The sequence below is a fragment of the Pungitius pungitius genome, chromosome 3, assembly GCF_949316345.1.
Source record: "Pungitius pungitius chromosome 3, fPunPun2.1, whole genome shotgun sequence".
Classification (NCBI taxonomy): Eukaryota; Metazoa; Chordata; class Actinopteri; order Perciformes; family Gasterosteidae; genus Pungitius; species Pungitius pungitius.
This window is the reverse complement of record NC_084902.1, coordinates 5,572,280-5,588,804: the sequence shown is the minus strand read 5'-3', so window position 1 is coordinate 5,588,804 and position 16,525 is coordinate 5,572,280. Positions and strand designations below refer to the sequence as shown.

Here is a 16,525-nt window from a genome sequence, read left to right as displayed (position 1 = left end):
AAACCTCTTCAAGTAAAAGTTTGTATGTGTAATGTGAGGTTTCTGTTTTATTTGTACAACTTCACATACCTTTTTGGTAGTTTAATCTGCTTCTGGACTGTGAGAATGTTTAATGTCTAAAGGCAAACATCCCTATTTAGAGCTTTGTAATGTATTTTCCACAGGTTTTAAATAACTTTTTTTTTTAGCATGAACCCATGAACACACACTTACACATACTGAAGTCCAACATCAGCCACTAAGATGCACTTACATGACTTGCATTTATCAAGTCCCCGTAGAGCAGTTACATCCCACCACTGACCGCACAAACGCCGGACCCCCCCAGCCCGACCCTGTGGCCCCTCGTCTGACCCCGTCCTCCCCTCAGCTTGTCCCAGGTGGACGCACGGCGCAGGCTGCTCCCAGGAATGTGACTGCGTGAGAGAACACTCCGCCGGCTGTGAGCCCAGAACAGGGAGCTGCTTCTGTAAGGCCGCGTTCCACGGCCCACGCTGTGAGAAAGGTAACGGTGAGCTTTCACGACCAGCGTTAAGTGTGTTTTCAGGCACAGTGATTGGACCACAGGTGCAACAAGGCCATCGGCGGAGGGGAAATTCCGCCCTGCAGCGCCGTGTGACTTCAAGGTCTACAAAGACGTGGCTGTGGTTGCTCCGGGCGACTTCCTCATCTTCATCTTCCCTCTCTGGTTGTGCCCGTGTTCATGCCCCCCCCCCCTGTGTAGAATGTGAGCTCGGCTTCTTCGGCGCAGGCTGCGAGCGGCCATGTGACTGTCCAGGTGGAAGGTCATGTGACCCCGGGACCGGAGAGTGCAGTCGGCGGCGATGTCCCGCAGGCCTACACGGAGACACGTGTCAGCTGGGTGAGGACAAAGAGACGCTTAAAGGGAGTTGTGCCTCTAACTGTGAATGAGATCAGGGGGAAGGAATGTGGGTCGTCGACTAAAAAACCGCAAATATTTGAAATAAGTTGCTGTGGAATTATGCAGCCTTCCTCAAAGCTTGACTCCACGGCGCCCTCGCGTGGCCGTGACCTGAGCTGCAGGCCATTCTTTCAAATGTTTTCTATTTACTTATGATTCCTGTGTACATTATGCTGTTTGCACTAACTGACCTCAGTGTGGTCATTAGCACGATGAACCGCCAGACCAATTGCTTTGATGTGGAGCTCACTCGCCTTTTAATACGTTTTAAACGCCCCAAAATATTCGAGCATAAGTGTCTCTACGACTTTACAGGGAATTAACCAAAGATGCTCGGTGCTCCCCAGACTGCCCCGATGGATTCTGGGGGTTGAAGTGCCAGTCGCCATGTCCTAAATGCGAGAACAGAGGCTCCTGCAATAAGCACACTGGTGCGTGTGACTGTAAACCGGGCTTCACCGGGAAACTCTGCCAGGATGGTGAGTTTAAACAAAACTACCGGAGCGAAGTCCCTTACTTTATCTGACCATTAATTGAAATGAGTTGGTCTCAAAGTAAAATCCGATTGAGTTAGTGGTTAAACTGCTATTGACCAATTTTCTTGATATATAGAGACACACAAACACTATTTGTAATGTGTAATGCACCGGAGACCACTGTGAAAAGAGTGAGTCAACCTCTTGAAGATCGGCGCTCATTTACAACCCTGAAAGGAATTTCCTGGATATTAAATTCTGTAATAAAATGTTTTTTTTATTTCAGGCTTACAGTATCTGCACATTTCACAGTGGCTTTGAATAAAATACATAGAGATTTTAGTGGCGTATTGAAAGCGTTTTCCACTTCTGTGTGTACCTCCGAGAGCTTTATTTAGAACAGGATTGCTTTTCCTCTGGGACGCTTTTTCATTTTAAAGCTGGCAACATGTGGTCTTGTTCTGCCTCTCCCACGCGGTCAGAGTGCACGAACGGCAGTTACGGGCAGGCGTGTGTCCAGCGGTGCCGGTGCCACAACGGAGCCCGGTGCGACCATGTGAGCGGAGCCTGCACGTGCTCACCTGGACACGCCGGCACTTACTGCCAAAAAAGTAAGAATTATTATCACTTTATATAACTTTTGTATTTGTTTGGAGTCATTTGAACCTTTAATCAATCCTATCCTTAAAACATGAAATAGTTTGGGGCTTATAATATTTGTTTTCAAGGTACGAATAACAAGATTAATGGTAATGTATAAAACCTTTTGAATTAAATAGTATTGCTTTATTTCAGGAGGCTCCTCTCCATCGTGTGAGACTTGCAGTCTTGACACACTAGAGGGCGCTGCAGGACAGTCTCCCGATTCGCAGTCTGAGCAAATTATCACACAGATTTACAGAATCATCAGATTGTCAGAGGCAAAGCCATTTTAAAACCACACATATCCCGGGATTCTTTTTCCTCATTTTGTAGTGAATGTGTATCAAAAGCTGCCAAATGAAACCTTTCGTGTAACTGACATAATTCCCGTCATATCTTAAAGACGCACCAACCGTCGGTTAACAATGCAATAGATTTCTCTTTTCCCATGATTACAGTCTTTTGACTTGAAGCGGCTTCGTGTTATTACAAAGTGTGAGATTTAGTGCCACCAGGCCCAGACATTCGTGCCACCTTCGAAGCGCGCGGGGCGTCGTAAATCACCGCCGGTGTCCCACTCGAAGCAGAGCCTCGCGTCCCTAGTCATAACAGTCTAATGGCCTCAGACCGAGACGTCTCTCTGATTGGAACGTCGCGTGTGGAAACATGGCTGTCGTTTTTCTGGAGGCTTTTTTTTTTTTTTGTTCCCCTCCTCAAGCTGAGGTGTCCGGTTTCTCAGTCTTCTGCTTCCTTCGGGAGAAGTCTGGAGGAGGTCTAAACTGTGAGAAGGACCAGATCTCTCTAAACATCATCTGTTTCGCAGAATTTAAAATGGAAAGAGATGACTTTCTCTTTTTCGGCCTTTGATTCTAGGTGGGCGATTGTTCGTCCACGCAGCGGTTCTTTCGAAGCGCCTTGTTGCTATGACGGAAGGCATACTTTCAACAAGGCACGCTTGTGTTGGATGGTAAACATTTCAGTTGGGTCTGGGTCAGAGGAAACGAGCCGTTGTGCCCGCGTGGGTCCTGCAAGAACCAGGCCGCTTCTTTAATCGGCGCGGATGAAGGTTTTCCGCTTTCTGTTCTGCGGCTTTGATGTCTGCATCGAAATGCTCAGCGGTGGAAAAAAAGAACTTGAACATCCGCGCGGCGTTGTGGAAGAAACGGGGGTTGTTTTTGTTTGCCGCGGCGTTGACCTCGTCCAGCGTACACGGGCCCTGAATGGCACCAGGAAGTTCTATTCTATGTTCTCTCTATCCGCTCTATTTCTGTGGTGTGCTCTCCCCCGGCTGTGTGGTCCCTGGACCTGCTTTATGGGCTGACAGCAGTGGCTCTTACACAACCAGGGATCTGGAAATAATCCGCCTGTCTTAAAGAGCTCATTTAGTCTAGAGATGGAGCCTTTCAGCCATGGCACAGTGTGTGTGTGTATGTGTGTGTGGTGATGAACCAAATCCTCTGTGCTTAGTCATAAACAAAGACTCGGAGGGAAGAGTCTTTGGTTACAAACACTTGCAGACACTGTCTTAATAGCAGATGACGGATCACTTCTCTGTTTAATATGGAAACCAGTCGCCCCCTGCTGGCATAAACAAATAATAAACCTTGCCATTCAGAGGTGTCAGTACATCCCCTGAAGAATTACTGTAGTGTGCTCCAGTGAACTTTGTCTGCTGCATTTAAAAAGGCAGAAAAGTGTTTAACATGTTGAGGTGATTACTGTGCCTGGATTAAATACCTAATTAAAGGGGTACATCACTCATCGGAGATGTTTTATGTTTATTTTTAATCAGCGCAGGTGCGTCGAGTGCCCGCGTCATCTGTGAGCGAATGACGTTTCAAAGAAAACACGACCGAAACATCTTCCCCGCGTTAAAGAAAGATGTTGCCGTGGCGTCAGGCGTCAAGACATGAATCGAATCGTTCATGGACCGAACGGGCAGCCGGGTCAAAAGGACAGGATCCTGTCTCAGGCAAAGATGTCGAGCTGTCAGCGTGGGAACGCGGCGATGCCCCCCCCCCGCCCCCCCCGCCAGAGCAGGAAGGATGCTTTGCACAATTTGAGGCCTTCGGGGCGGAAAAAGGAGGAGCGGCATCAGCATCAGCGTTCGGAGCAGGAGAGAAAGGAGGGTGGGATGCACAAAACTGGAGGGAAACGCCCAGATTTACCGTGGCATTTAAAATACATTAAACCCCCGAGCTGCAGAGTACGTTGCGGTGCCAGTTTGTGGCTGCTTTCCTTCGGTAGAGGAGGACGTGCATGAATGAAATAATAAAAACGGCTGTCTGCTGCAATAATTGGGACCGACTCTACGCAGACCCATACCAGATATCCTTATGTTTTACTGCATTAGAAAAGAGAACAGAGGAATGGTTGCAGCCGCTGTCAATCAATCAAACGTAAACCTGTAAATTAAAACCAGAGCGAAAAGACGTTTTTACAGCAAAGAAACAGCCATTTTTCTTTACTTGGGATGTGACCTCTTCAGTGACAAAGAAGTAGGCTGCGAATAAACACGATGCTTCTTTCGTGCTCTGGTGAAGTCATGCTCCAGGGCAAATGTTTAGGTCCCAAGGTGTCTCCGGCTCGGTTATTAAGGGGACACTGAGTTTACCAAACTTACCGAGCGTCAATTGACTGTACACACACACACACACACACACTTAAACGATCTCTCTGGCTCTGGATGACAATGAGAAACAGACCCTTACACGAGCATCTCCAGCGACACTGTAGCTGTGTGTGTGTGTGTGTGTGTGTGTGTGTGTGTGTGCGTGCTGCGGGCGGGTAACCTGGCTTTGTTTTGGGTGAAGCCTGTTGACTCAGCAGGTGCTCTAATTACCAGACCTCTGTGCCGCATCCACCGCTCTGAAACAGAACCGGCCCCTCTGAGCTGCCCCCGTCCGGCTTTGATGAGGCCCAGACCCGCCGCACATGTGTGGACGCGGAGCTCGCTTTAACCCGACGCAGGGCGAGCGGGCCGCAGCGTGGTGCCCGGGCCGCCGTTTGAAATCGGTATTTCCAGTGGGTGGTGGGACGGAGGGGGAGGAGAGAGAGAGAGAGAGAGAGAGAGAGAGAGCATGAGGAAGAGGAAGAGAAAGAACAGAACAAAAGTGTTGGCATCGGGACCTTTCCCGGGTTCCTCTTGTGTGAAGCTGCCAGTTCGAAACCAGTCGGATGTTTTATCTCGGCCCGCAGTGCGCCCGGACGGCTTTTACGGTCTTGACTGTGGCCAGATGTGCGAGTGCAGGAACGGTGCCCGCTGCCACCACATCACAGGAGGCCGCCTATGCACCGCCGGCTGGGCAGGACCACACTGCACTCTGGGTAATGGAAGCCACATCATTAAAACGGGGTGTGAGGGAGGCCCTCGCTGCGGCCCATCACGACATCCTCTCCTTAAAACGCAACTGTGATGCGTTTGTGAACAATTATCTCTACGAGGAGACATCGCCGAAGACTTTTTTTGGGGGGGGGGATGGGTAAGGGAGGGGGGGGGGGGGCAGGGCCCTCTGGCAAACATGGTTGGATGGAGGTCTATTTTGGATAAATGCATGTTTATAGCGATCGACATTAGAGAAGATTCTTTAGTAGCTAGCCAATCAGTGTTCTCATGCTAAAGTTTCTTTTAATGAAGCCAATGAAATGCCCACTAAAGTTCTTAGTCTGTCATTCCGCAGTCTTATTCAAGACTTTACTTTTGGCGCGGCCCTTTTGTGGTCCTGACTACCACCGCTGGAGTCAGCAGAAAGCCACTCGCAAAGGCTTAATGGCGCATCTCTGTCATTAGTGCCGCTTTCCTCTGTGCTTACGACTCCGGACGTCATCTGGGACGGTCCATCATCGAGGACGGTGAAAAAAAAACGTCTCAGAATGTCCTCAGGCTCTTCGGTGTCATACATTTGCTGCAAATATAAGCAGCGGCTGCCTTTGTACGTTGCATCACAGTTATCAATTTTTACAAAATATGCTGCTGTGCTTTGGAAGGTTGTGTTTTGTTGGCGGTTTCCCTTCATTTTCATGCAATACATAAGTTATTAAACTCCTACACCACTTGGGTAAGTCTTGATTTAGTTTGATAAGCTTCTTTTTATACATCAAAGGTTAACAACCGCTGCGTAAAAAATGTACATTCAATAAGAACACCAATAATTGTATAACGTGGATCCAAAGCGTTCTGCAAAAGCAGTGAAGCGGTACCCTGGTATTGTGCTTTAAATGATTATTTCAGAAGTTGGAGATGAAGAGAATATAAAAAATAAAGATTTTGAAAAACATACTATAAACCAAAAAATACACAAAAAAACAGTAAATGTCATTTTGTGACTGAACTGGACATATGGAGGTGGAGCAAACTATTGTATGATCAATATCATTTAATAATTAGCACCACATCCATGATACATATAACATAGATGCTCAGTAGACCTTTATGCGATTGTGGGCGTTGTCCTTAACTCACTGCGCTGTGTTACGCGTGCTGAGGTCTCCTTTCCCTCTCTGCTAGAGTGCGAGGAAGGAACTCATGGAGAGAACTGCACTCAGACCTGCAGCTGTACAAATGGAGGGAGATGTGACGCGGTGACGGGACGATGTGCGTGTCCGCCCGGTTGGACGGGGCAGCTCTGCGAGTCAGGTGACCTCACGTCCGCCCTGTTGCGTCGCGGCTTGTTGGTTAATATTTTCCGTTTTAAAATTTGTATAGCTCTAAAGTCAGTGTTTCACCGTGTTGTTCTCCGAGTTTAAGCACAACTGGTGATCGAGCGAGCCACGGCACACGGCTACTGCCACTGTCACGGCTTCAGTGAGTGACATATGTGGGCTTTGTTGATAGAACACTGTCATCCTGAAGAGCACCACTCTCATCAGGGAGGAGAGGCACAAAGGGAGGAAAGTGATCACCCAGAATCATTCTGTTAATACTGATTAAAATGTCTCCCTTTCTTTTTTTTTCTGCTGGTCCTCCTGGGAAAGATTACCGTTTATTCTACTCCAGGAAATGCACTCGGCAGCGGCACTAAACCCTCCCTGTTGCAGGACTCTATGCTAATGCTTAATTACGTAGAACATATCCTTCAAGGCTTCACCACTCAACCCCCTCCACCGTCTCCGTTTCTCTCCTCACTCTCCTCCCCAGACGTCTGATAAACGTCACACACCACTTGCCAAGTAAAACAGAAGGCATTGTTTTTGTCTCCTCGGCGGCGGATAAGGGCCTTTGGAAGGCAGACACGCATAATGACAGCGGCGTAATTGCCTCTTTAGTCTGGAGTCCCTGCTTATCTGTGCCCCACGCGGCCGCCTGCCGCTGCCGCTGCCCCTGCCGCTGCCGCTGCCGCTGCCCCGACCGAGTCGCCGAGTGCCGCGGTCTCGCCCGCAAAAACATGTCGGGTTCGCAGATTGGTCTTGTTGGCTGTGACTGATTGTCTGGGGGCTCCGTTCATTATTGCGATGAGTATATATGGATGTGTGGTCGGAAGGCTGTGTGAAAGAATGTTGCTCTGCTCCCTTTTGGTTTGGTTACCACTCAATGCTGAATGCCCCAGAAATGGCACTTTACGCAGGCTTTTATAACACATCTGTGTCTTTGGCTTCACTCACATACCCTTTACACTTGCTTACAGTTACGTAAGCACGTTTTTCTAATCCAAAAAACCCTACTTTATGGCCAGCTATACTAAGCTTGCCAGATGTAGCTCTGGAGCTAGCATAGTATAGAGAGTCATATTTAAAAGTGCAATGATGTGACTATTAAACAAAAAGACACTCATCCCAAACTAATCTAGTTGTGGAATTAAAATAATTGTTTTGAGCAAAGTATTGACAAAGCCCCTACTTATTTCACAAGTTGTTATTAAGCAGCCTTCAATCTGTACTCAATACACGATAGTGACAAAAAAAAACGGAGGTATTTACTAATTTCTTAAAAAGTAAAAAATGACATTGATATAAGTGAACTACTTAGACCCTACATTGTTTACTAGTTATATTGTCTTTGAGTCTAATTACAGGCTCAAGTCTTCTTAACTCGCACTGTATTGTTCAACAACTAACAAACAAAGTAATTTTGAAGTGATGCATCTCAGGGATGAGGACTTCACCTTCTCTCTCGATGTGATCTAAGTCCCACTATTGTGTGTATGCGGTATCTTCTTGATGTATCGCCTCAGCTTGTCCTGCCGGCGTGTTCGGGTCAAACTGCAGCAAGCCGTGCCGATGTTCAGGGGATGAAGAGCAGTGCCATCCCGTCACGGGGCAGTGCAGCTGCTTGCCCGGTTACTACGGAGCGCGCTGTGAGCCACGTGAGTACAGCGCGTGGACTCACATGAGTGTTAACGCAGCGGAGGTAAAGTCAGGAGCTGCCTGGGAGAAATGTGGAGAGGCCGTGTAGACATTTGGCCCAATTTGTAGATTTCCATTGAAATTGAAAATGTTTATATTTTTACAAATATATTTCCTAAAGACCTCGGTCTGTCTCCAGGATGTCGAGCGGGGACTTTTGGGCCAAGCTGCAAGTCCAGATGCAGCTGCATCAACGGTGGCCGCTGTGACTTCAGGACGGGGACCTGTTACTGTCTTCCTGGCTTTATTGGAGCGGACTGCAGCTCGAGTGAGTCACCTGCATGTCTGTACTCCAGAGGGAACGTCAAGTCTGCATCCCCTGGAGAATCCTGGCTCATAAAATGAAGATGTTTCTGTTAATGACCTTCGTATGAATGAGACATGCTTCATTACGCAGGCTGTCCGAGTGGATACTATGGGGAAGACTGTGGTAAGCTGTGCTCCTGTGGAGAAGGAGGCCAATGCCACGCAGCAGATGGGAGGTGCATCTGTGCCCCTGGTAGGATGGGACCGTCCTGCCAACAAGGTAACACTATACGGGTGGATTGAGTGGTGAAGCCTTGAAGCCTATGGTCTACATAATTAATCATTAGCATAAAGTCCTCCGATGTATTTTTTACAATTTCTTGTTAATGTCCTTGTTAATATTCACTCACCTTAATAAAGCATTAAGATATTCTAGTTTAAATAAACAATGTGTTCAAATGAAAGTCATTAAATCAAGTTCTAGCATATTTAATAACTTTGTCTATTTGAAATCCCAAATCTATCCATCATTTTTTAACAGACCTATAGTCAGTTTAAGTGATCAACCACAAAACCGAATACGGGAAATACAAAAAGTATAGGTCAATTGTAAGGAGCTAATGGCAGAAGGGAAGGTGTGCAGCAGTTGGGACACTTAGTGATTGTGACAATGAGCAAATTGTTTAAGTAAAACTGATTTGCTAATGATCGAAAAAGCAGTGGGGATTGAAAGTATTCACCTTTTTGAGGTACGCCGGATATGAAAGCTAGGGTTTTATTTTTTATCCTTCTTTCATCCTTCTGGCCGATGTGCATCCGTGGGAACCACTGGCCGCCACAAATTCTACAAAAATGGAAAGTGAGAAACCACTAAAAAAGGTTGAAGACATTTCTCACTGTATATTTAACCAACAAATTCTCCATTTCCTCCTTGAGAGGCCTCGGATGATCACAGGCCGGTTTTCCCTGGAAACAGAGGCAGAATCTGGCTTTCTTAATCACTCCCCTTGTCAGCAATTTAGCTGGATTGCAAGCGGGGCTTTCCACTACTGCCGGCGCTAAATGTCCTCTCCTTTAGTCCCCTGCATTGTGCATACCACCTCTTACGTTCCTCTTGTTGAATGTTTACAGAGACCTATAAGTAGCTCGTTCTCTGTGTTCCGTGTCGCTGGATTTGGCGAGGAAGCAAATAAATAAACAGCAGAATCAAAGACTGCTCGCTTATTGTTTTCTCAATCTAAATTACCCAGAGAAGCATGATTATACTTTTATATCAGTGCCAAATTAGACTCCTTTTGCTTAAATAAGCATCAACGTGCTTAGTGCAATCTCATGTATGTGAGTGTGTGTGTGTTGCCGAGTTGGTAAAGTATACAGTGGTTAAATAAAATAAAGTGTTTGGATTGTGTACACCGTGTTTGAAGAACATTTGCAACGTTTAAAGTGACAGTATGGAGTATATAATATAGTCAAAGCATTAGATGTATAGTGTTAAATGAATGCAGTGAATAAAATGCATACAGTGCAACGAGGTCCTGGCTTTGACTCAGACCCAGCGGCCTCCCTGTGTGGATCACTGCAGTAGTTGTGAAAATGTAAAAAAAATGTGCAAAAATGTAGTCTTTTGAGTGAAAGAGAGCACTGTGTTGTCTGAGTGCGTCATGGATCGCTGATATTGTCTGAATGTTCCTTTAGCGTGTCCTAGGGGGCGCTACGGCCTACAGTGCAGGAACGCATGCAGCTGTCACAACGAGGCCGCGTGTGACCCCGGCGACGGGTCCTGCCGGTGTGGACTGGGCTGGACCGGGGCCCGCTGTGACACTGGTACAGGCAACTCGACGCAACACAAAACAGTGTGCAGTTTACATTAAACACATTCAAACTTTCAAGAAGAAAAAACCACAACTATGATCCACTTAAATTCAATACATTTAATACTCCCAAATGAAATGAAGATTCTTAACATGAGCTTGTGTGTGTCCGTGTCTGCAGCCTGTTCTCACGGAAAATACGGGCTTAATTGTGCGCAAGAGTGTCAATGCCTCAACAATGGGACCTGCGGCCGTCTTGCCGGCACCTGCACGTGTGCGGCTGGATTCTACGGCCACGCCTGCCAACACGGTACTAACAACAACACTAACGCGCGACTCACCACAGACACACCTATTCCTCGTGAAATGAGCATTTTTTTTACCGCAATTTTGTACGCCGCAACGCGCACTCTCTGACTTGTGTCTCTCTCAGAATGCCCACCGGGTTTCTTCGGAGTGAACTGCGCTCACACCTGTGACTGTCGAGCGGGGCACACCTGTGACCATGTGACGGGCCAATGTGTGTGTCCACCGGGTCACCATGGACCACAGTGCCAAAGACGTGAGTGTGCACACGTGACCTCTTCGAGCACTACGGTCCACACAACTACACTCAGATGGGCAGGAGGGAATATACGGTTTGTAAACTGTAACACTGTTCCCTTTAAAAAAAAGATGTCTCACCTCTTAAGTGTCTGGCAGACTTTTGGGAAGAGGCCCAGCTGCAATAAGACACAGGCAGACAGGCAGACAGGCAGACAGACAGGCAGACAGGCAGGCAGGCAGGCAGGCAGACAGGCAGGCAGACAGGCAGGCAGGCAGGCAGGCAGGCAGGCAGGCAGACAGGCAGGCTAGTGGGCAGCCGAGCAGCCTGGTGATTTGATGAGAGACAGGTGTTTCCCGGCTGCTTAATGCTTTCCTGTTACATCCCTGTGCCTCCCGCCGGCTGTGAGCCGCAGTGTGAGCGCCTAAATGGCCACTTCAGTCCGAGCAGGGGACCCGGAGAGACGGAGCGTTGCGTTGCAGACGTGCTTTCAACCGCAGGCTCCAGAGACGGAGCCTGGCTCTTGTTCGGTGTCGCACTACAAGCACACGTGTGCACTTGAGCGTCTGCATGCGTCCGTGTGTGGTCCCACGTTTTAACATATCTAAATGCCCATAGAGGATAGAAAACTAGGAATCATTACAGCCGTTGTATTTGGTCATCATGTGAGCGAGGTTGCCTCTGCATTGTCACGGAAGACGAGCGAAGGGGCTCCTGACTAACAAGCCTGCATTTGTCGTCAGGCTGTGAACCCGGCCGGTTTGGACCGAGCTGTGGACGGTCCTGTGACTGTGCTGGAGGGTCCCCGTGCGAGCCCTCCGCCGGGCGGTGCCTCTGTCCCCCGGGCAGGACGGGACGGAGATGCGAAAAAGGTAGACGTCGCCTTAACTCGCGTGAATGAGACTGAGAGCGCGGGAACCGCTTTGATGCATGACGCCGTCCAAATGTTGTGTCCCAGACTGCGGCGGAGACCGGTTCGGCCCCGACTGCTCTCTGCCGTGCCAGTGCTCCCACGGGGCTCGCTGTGACGGGGTGAGCGGGCGGTGCCTGTGCCCGCTCACCTGGCTGGGCCCCACCTGTAGGCAAGGTAAACCTAAGAATCTCCTGTCGGGGGCGAGTTCACTTGAACTCCGTTTGAGTCCGTTATCTGATGTACACTGCCTTAAAGATCAGAAACCCTTATGACATGTATTTAAAATCTCAATAGATGATACTGGAGAAATAAAGGTTAAATAAAAAAATAACACACACACACACACACACACACATGCACTAAAGCTGAACCAGCTTCGGTGAACTTCTGTGTCATGAAGTGCGAGAGGCTGAGCCCCATCACTCGGAGTATCACCCTGTCTCCCTCAATAGCTGCTCCTGTCTCCAGACAGTTATTTTAATCTGCACCCAGCATGGATCCGGGCTCGAGGCTGTCTTCGTTTTACCTCCTCAAAGCTTTGCACACGGGAGACTACGTACCAGTTACTTCTGCTCCAAAACACCAGAACATTTGCTTTTCATTTCAAATAGTGCTGATGTCTACTTGCTTTTTTTTTTTTTTTTTCATCCGCTTTCCCTTTTTTCAGCACTGCTCCACCAAAGCCGAGGTCCATTGAACCTTTCTATGTTCCAAAGAAAGAGAAGAGCACGCAGCAAAACCACAAAGTCCTGACTGGACTCATGAGATCATCTTGGTGAAGTGCTAGTACGGCTTTTCATGGAACTGCATCCCAGGGCCCGCAGCTCGGGGTAATCATCACCCAGTGGACCTGGCATGCGAGGGGCCCTCAGAAGAGGACCATAAACTGTTAACCTACCCCAGACTGTCCAGGGTCACAAAGACTTCTTGGGAATGCAAACAAAGTCAAACTTTTGTGACTTTTGCTGATCATTGCTTTCTGGTTTTAAATATTTAATGTTACAGTTTCTCTCTAATGATATGGATAACTTAGTTACTCCTTGTGGAAAATGAACCTCAAGATACACAAATATAAAGACTGCCGACAGGTCAGCAACAAAAGTAGGATCCAATTATAACACCCAGAGTTTTTACAAAAAGAAAATTACATCTGACTCCTTGAATTCATCAACATGAAAAGATGCAAAAAGCAAACTATTTAGTAATTCACTGCTACTTTACCAAAGAAATGGCACTACCTACATATGTCTAATGTTGCCGTTAATGTCAGGCAAAAAAACATTATCTTTTCATTTCACAAATGTTGACTTGTTCTGTTAGAAAACAACTCAGATCATTGGTTTGTTGGTTTACAGATCACTAAACCTTCACAAAACAGAGTAATTAACTTCTTTTATTGGCCCTTTGGAAATGGAAAAATGAATTGCGCCCACGACTCCTTTGTTAGAATTGATGATGGGTTTTCTTGTTGCAATGCGGCGTGCTGCTCTCGGATTGCCTGTTCATTGCGTTTTTTTTCTTACTTCTTGTCAGCAGCTGACACAGACTTTGGGTGTCTTATAAAAAAAAAAATCGAATAGTCTTAATGCTACATTTGGGTTGCCACACAACGTCAGCCTTTTTTTCACAGAGAGATTAGTGTCACTGCTGCCAGGACTCTGCCAGTGTATTGGATTGGATGATCTTCATGTTTGCATAAACTGTATTGTTTAAATCTCAGGTCAGTCGCGACCTTCTGTGCTCGTTTTCTTGACGTTCGTATATATCAGCGGTGCTACATGGATCCGTTTTGTTGTGCAAAATTGATAATCTCAGTTCGTACAGTCACCTTTTCATCGGCCCGTCTGCTCCCTTGTGGTCGTGTTCAGACTAAAAACAAAAGAGAAAAAAGCACCAAATAAATTACGGCCAAAACAACAACGGACACCTGCTTTTAAATATCTATCCTGTAATCTCGTGCTTTGAACGCAGCCTTGCATGGAATTGATTTCCGTGACCTCTTAGTTAGGGTGGGAGGGTTCAGTAAGGTGTGGAGGGAGAGAAAGGGGGGGGGGGGGTTGTGTAGCTTTCACAGAGACCTATGGGATCATGTGTGTGTGTACCAGGCATCTCTCATCAGCCTGCAGAGGGTCAAGCATTAAGGCCAAGCCTGCCTTCCTGACAGTAGTTCAAAACTAGTTGGGGGGGGGGGGGTAAGCAGGGTGCACAGTGGGTGGAAGGTTTGTGTGTGGTTGCATGCCTGCTCCTCTCTTTGTGTGTGTGCACGCGGTGGGGAAGGGGGAGGTGGGGGGGCGGGGGGGTTGTAGACCGAGCGTGCTCCTCCTGAGGCATTTTTCAAGTGCGCTGGTGCATATTCTCCTCCATCGGCCCGAGGGGGGGGGGCGGCTGTGGGCCGGCAGACGCGGGCAGGTGCCTGGACCGAACCCCGCGCCCCACATCCAGCATCCCCGCCGGTGTGAGTGATGGGTGAACGGGCCCCCGGCTAGCAGAAGATGGTAGCCCCCCCCTCCCCCCCCCCCCTCCCCGCACTCTCCGGTGCGGCTGATAGATGGGGGGGGCAGTCCGCCTCGCCCCGTGTTGTGACAAGCAGCAGATGTTCTCCAATAACATTTATCGGCCAGGCCTTCATCTTCGGATGACGCGCACCTGTTTCCAGTCAAACAGCCCCGGAGAGGCCATCCATCTACTGAGCCCTGGGTGGCCGCCGCACCGCTGGATGGGCCCTCCGCCGGGCCGTTGGAATTCAGCACTGTTACTTTAAATATATATTACCTACATCATTTCCCCTCGTCTTTAGCGACTCAAAAGGTTTCATTCCGAGCCAACAGACGGACGGTATGCGGCCCGTGCATGACACTGACTCTTAAGTAACACAACTCAGGCTCATCTGGCAAGACACGATCGACAACGTCCGGATATGCTTCTCATCAGTGTGGCCGACGCCGCCGTCTGCAATCGTCTTTACCTCCTTCCTCCTGTTGTACTATTCGTCAGGATGTCTGTTATTACTCTGTAACATATTTGACAAAAAGAACACGGATGGATATTGAGTCTGCCGAGCACAGGAACAGGGGCCCGCAGTGTGTGTATTGCGGGTCAGGCCTTTTGCATGTCCGTGGTCCCGGGTCAATGGTCTCATGCTACTGAGGAACAGGACACAACGTTTACCATTTAGAAATGTATTTTAAGAGCACAGGTACACAAAAGGGTATTTGCTTCAGAAACAAAAGCAAACGCAACGTCCTGCCACAAACAAACCGCTAAAATGTTAAAATATTTGACCTGCATATGTATAGGGGGTCATCTTTTAATTCAAGGAGCTGATTAAGACAATACTTTGGTACTTCACTCGTTGAGCTAAAAGGATTTTTTGGGAGGCCCATTGTTATTTGCATGCTGGCTCATCAGGAGTGCAGAAGAAGAAGAAGAAGAAAAGAGAGAGAGAAAGAGAGAGAGAGTGAGAAGAGTGCAGGAAACTGCAGATGAAATAGCCCGTAAAAGGTAAGATCGCATCAAGGGTACTTTTTCGCCGTAATTAAGCCCAAGCCACTCTTTGCAAAAAGAGATTCTATCACTTAACTGCCATGGCTTCAAGTCCCAGAGATCATTTCGACCCCTCTCCGTTGAACCGGATCTCCCAGGAGGCCGCGGTGTTTTGAACTCCAGCTGACAAAGCTGTCGGCTCAGATAAAAGAGTGAGATGGGAAATCATTTGAGCACGTCCTGCACCATTTGTTAAGTTGTGGCCTGGAAAAATAAATGTTAAATGTCAAGGCTGCAAACAGATACAGATCTGGGAACTCTCCCACACTCAAAGGAGGAGCTTTAGATTCAGACTCGCCAGCATGTGTGTGTCCTTCAGCAGCAACCCCTGCCCTGCTCCAACTACTTACTGTATGCACACGTGCATTGATTTGTTGAATATTAAACGGGAAAATCTTAAAGTTTAACTGGTGTAAATTAGCATATTCACCACTGGATGGCGCTCAATATAGGAAAAAAAAGAAGCACGGATGCTCTGAATGCATATGAATATGAATACATAGCTCATGATACAATGGACATAATGAAGTTCACATATTCAGATCGGCTACTGATGTGACTGTGTGTACAACAACAAACACAATTGGAAGGTAGGTCAGCGTTGGGTTAGCATTGGGTAAATGTCCGTAATGTCCTGGGGATTTAAGAGCCAGAGTCAGTGGGGGTCCCGCCATCCAACTTTTGTGCTCCACCCAATACCTCGAAATGCCGCCGAGCGCCTCAAATGAGCTGCTCACTAATCTAGTCTGTGAGCAAAGAATGAGACCAGGCTCCGAGCGGTTCTGCCAACACGCCTGTCCTGATTAGACCATGGACATATTAAAACCATGTGCACGCCTGCTTCGCTGGTCGGGGCCTGTGCTGAGTGTCCATCAATAACACTAATGACCCGTAGCCTTCAGGGAGAAAAACAAACCGGGTAATGAAGCCACTATACCTTAAGCTCTGCTGCTTTCTGAGAAGGAAGAGGGCTGCAAGTTTAGAAGAAAAGGAGAAGGTCTGACTGGCCTGCAATTATCTGCTCTACAAACACAAACACACACACACACACACATTCGAGGGAGGCCCGGGACAGAGGAGGTGCAA

The 16,525-nt window shown here is 47.9% G+C and overlaps 1 protein-coding gene across 1 annotated transcript in view; it reads left to right on the top strand.

Moving 5' to 3' along the window:
* The window catches only part of megf6 (multiple EGF like domains 6), a 35,191-nt gene extending 21,389 nt beyond the window's left edge, over positions 1-13,802 (top strand). The window contains exons 17-30 of the mRNA XM_062561109.1: positions 371-505; positions 725-862; positions 1,270-1,401; positions 1,881-2,009; positions 6,548-6,676; positions 8,211-8,342; positions 8,522-8,650; positions 8,780-8,908; positions 10,324-10,452; positions 10,621-10,749; positions 10,873-11,001; positions 11,727-11,855; positions 11,942-12,070; positions 12,564-13,802. Of these exons, the coding sequence (XP_062417093.1) occupies positions 371-505; positions 725-862; positions 1,270-1,401; positions 1,881-2,009; positions 6,548-6,676; positions 8,211-8,342; positions 8,522-8,650; positions 8,780-8,908; positions 10,324-10,452; positions 10,621-10,749; positions 10,873-11,001; positions 11,727-11,855; positions 11,942-12,070; positions 12,564-12,649 (1,784 nt within the window). The 3' untranslated portion in view covers positions 12,650-13,802. The remainder of the gene's footprint in view (positions 1-370; positions 506-724; positions 863-1,269; positions 1,402-1,880; positions 2,010-6,547; positions 6,677-8,210; positions 8,343-8,521; positions 8,651-8,779; positions 8,909-10,323; positions 10,453-10,620; positions 10,750-10,872; positions 11,002-11,726; positions 11,856-11,941; positions 12,071-12,563) is intronic.
* Positions 13,803-16,525: the final 2,723 nt, after the last annotated feature.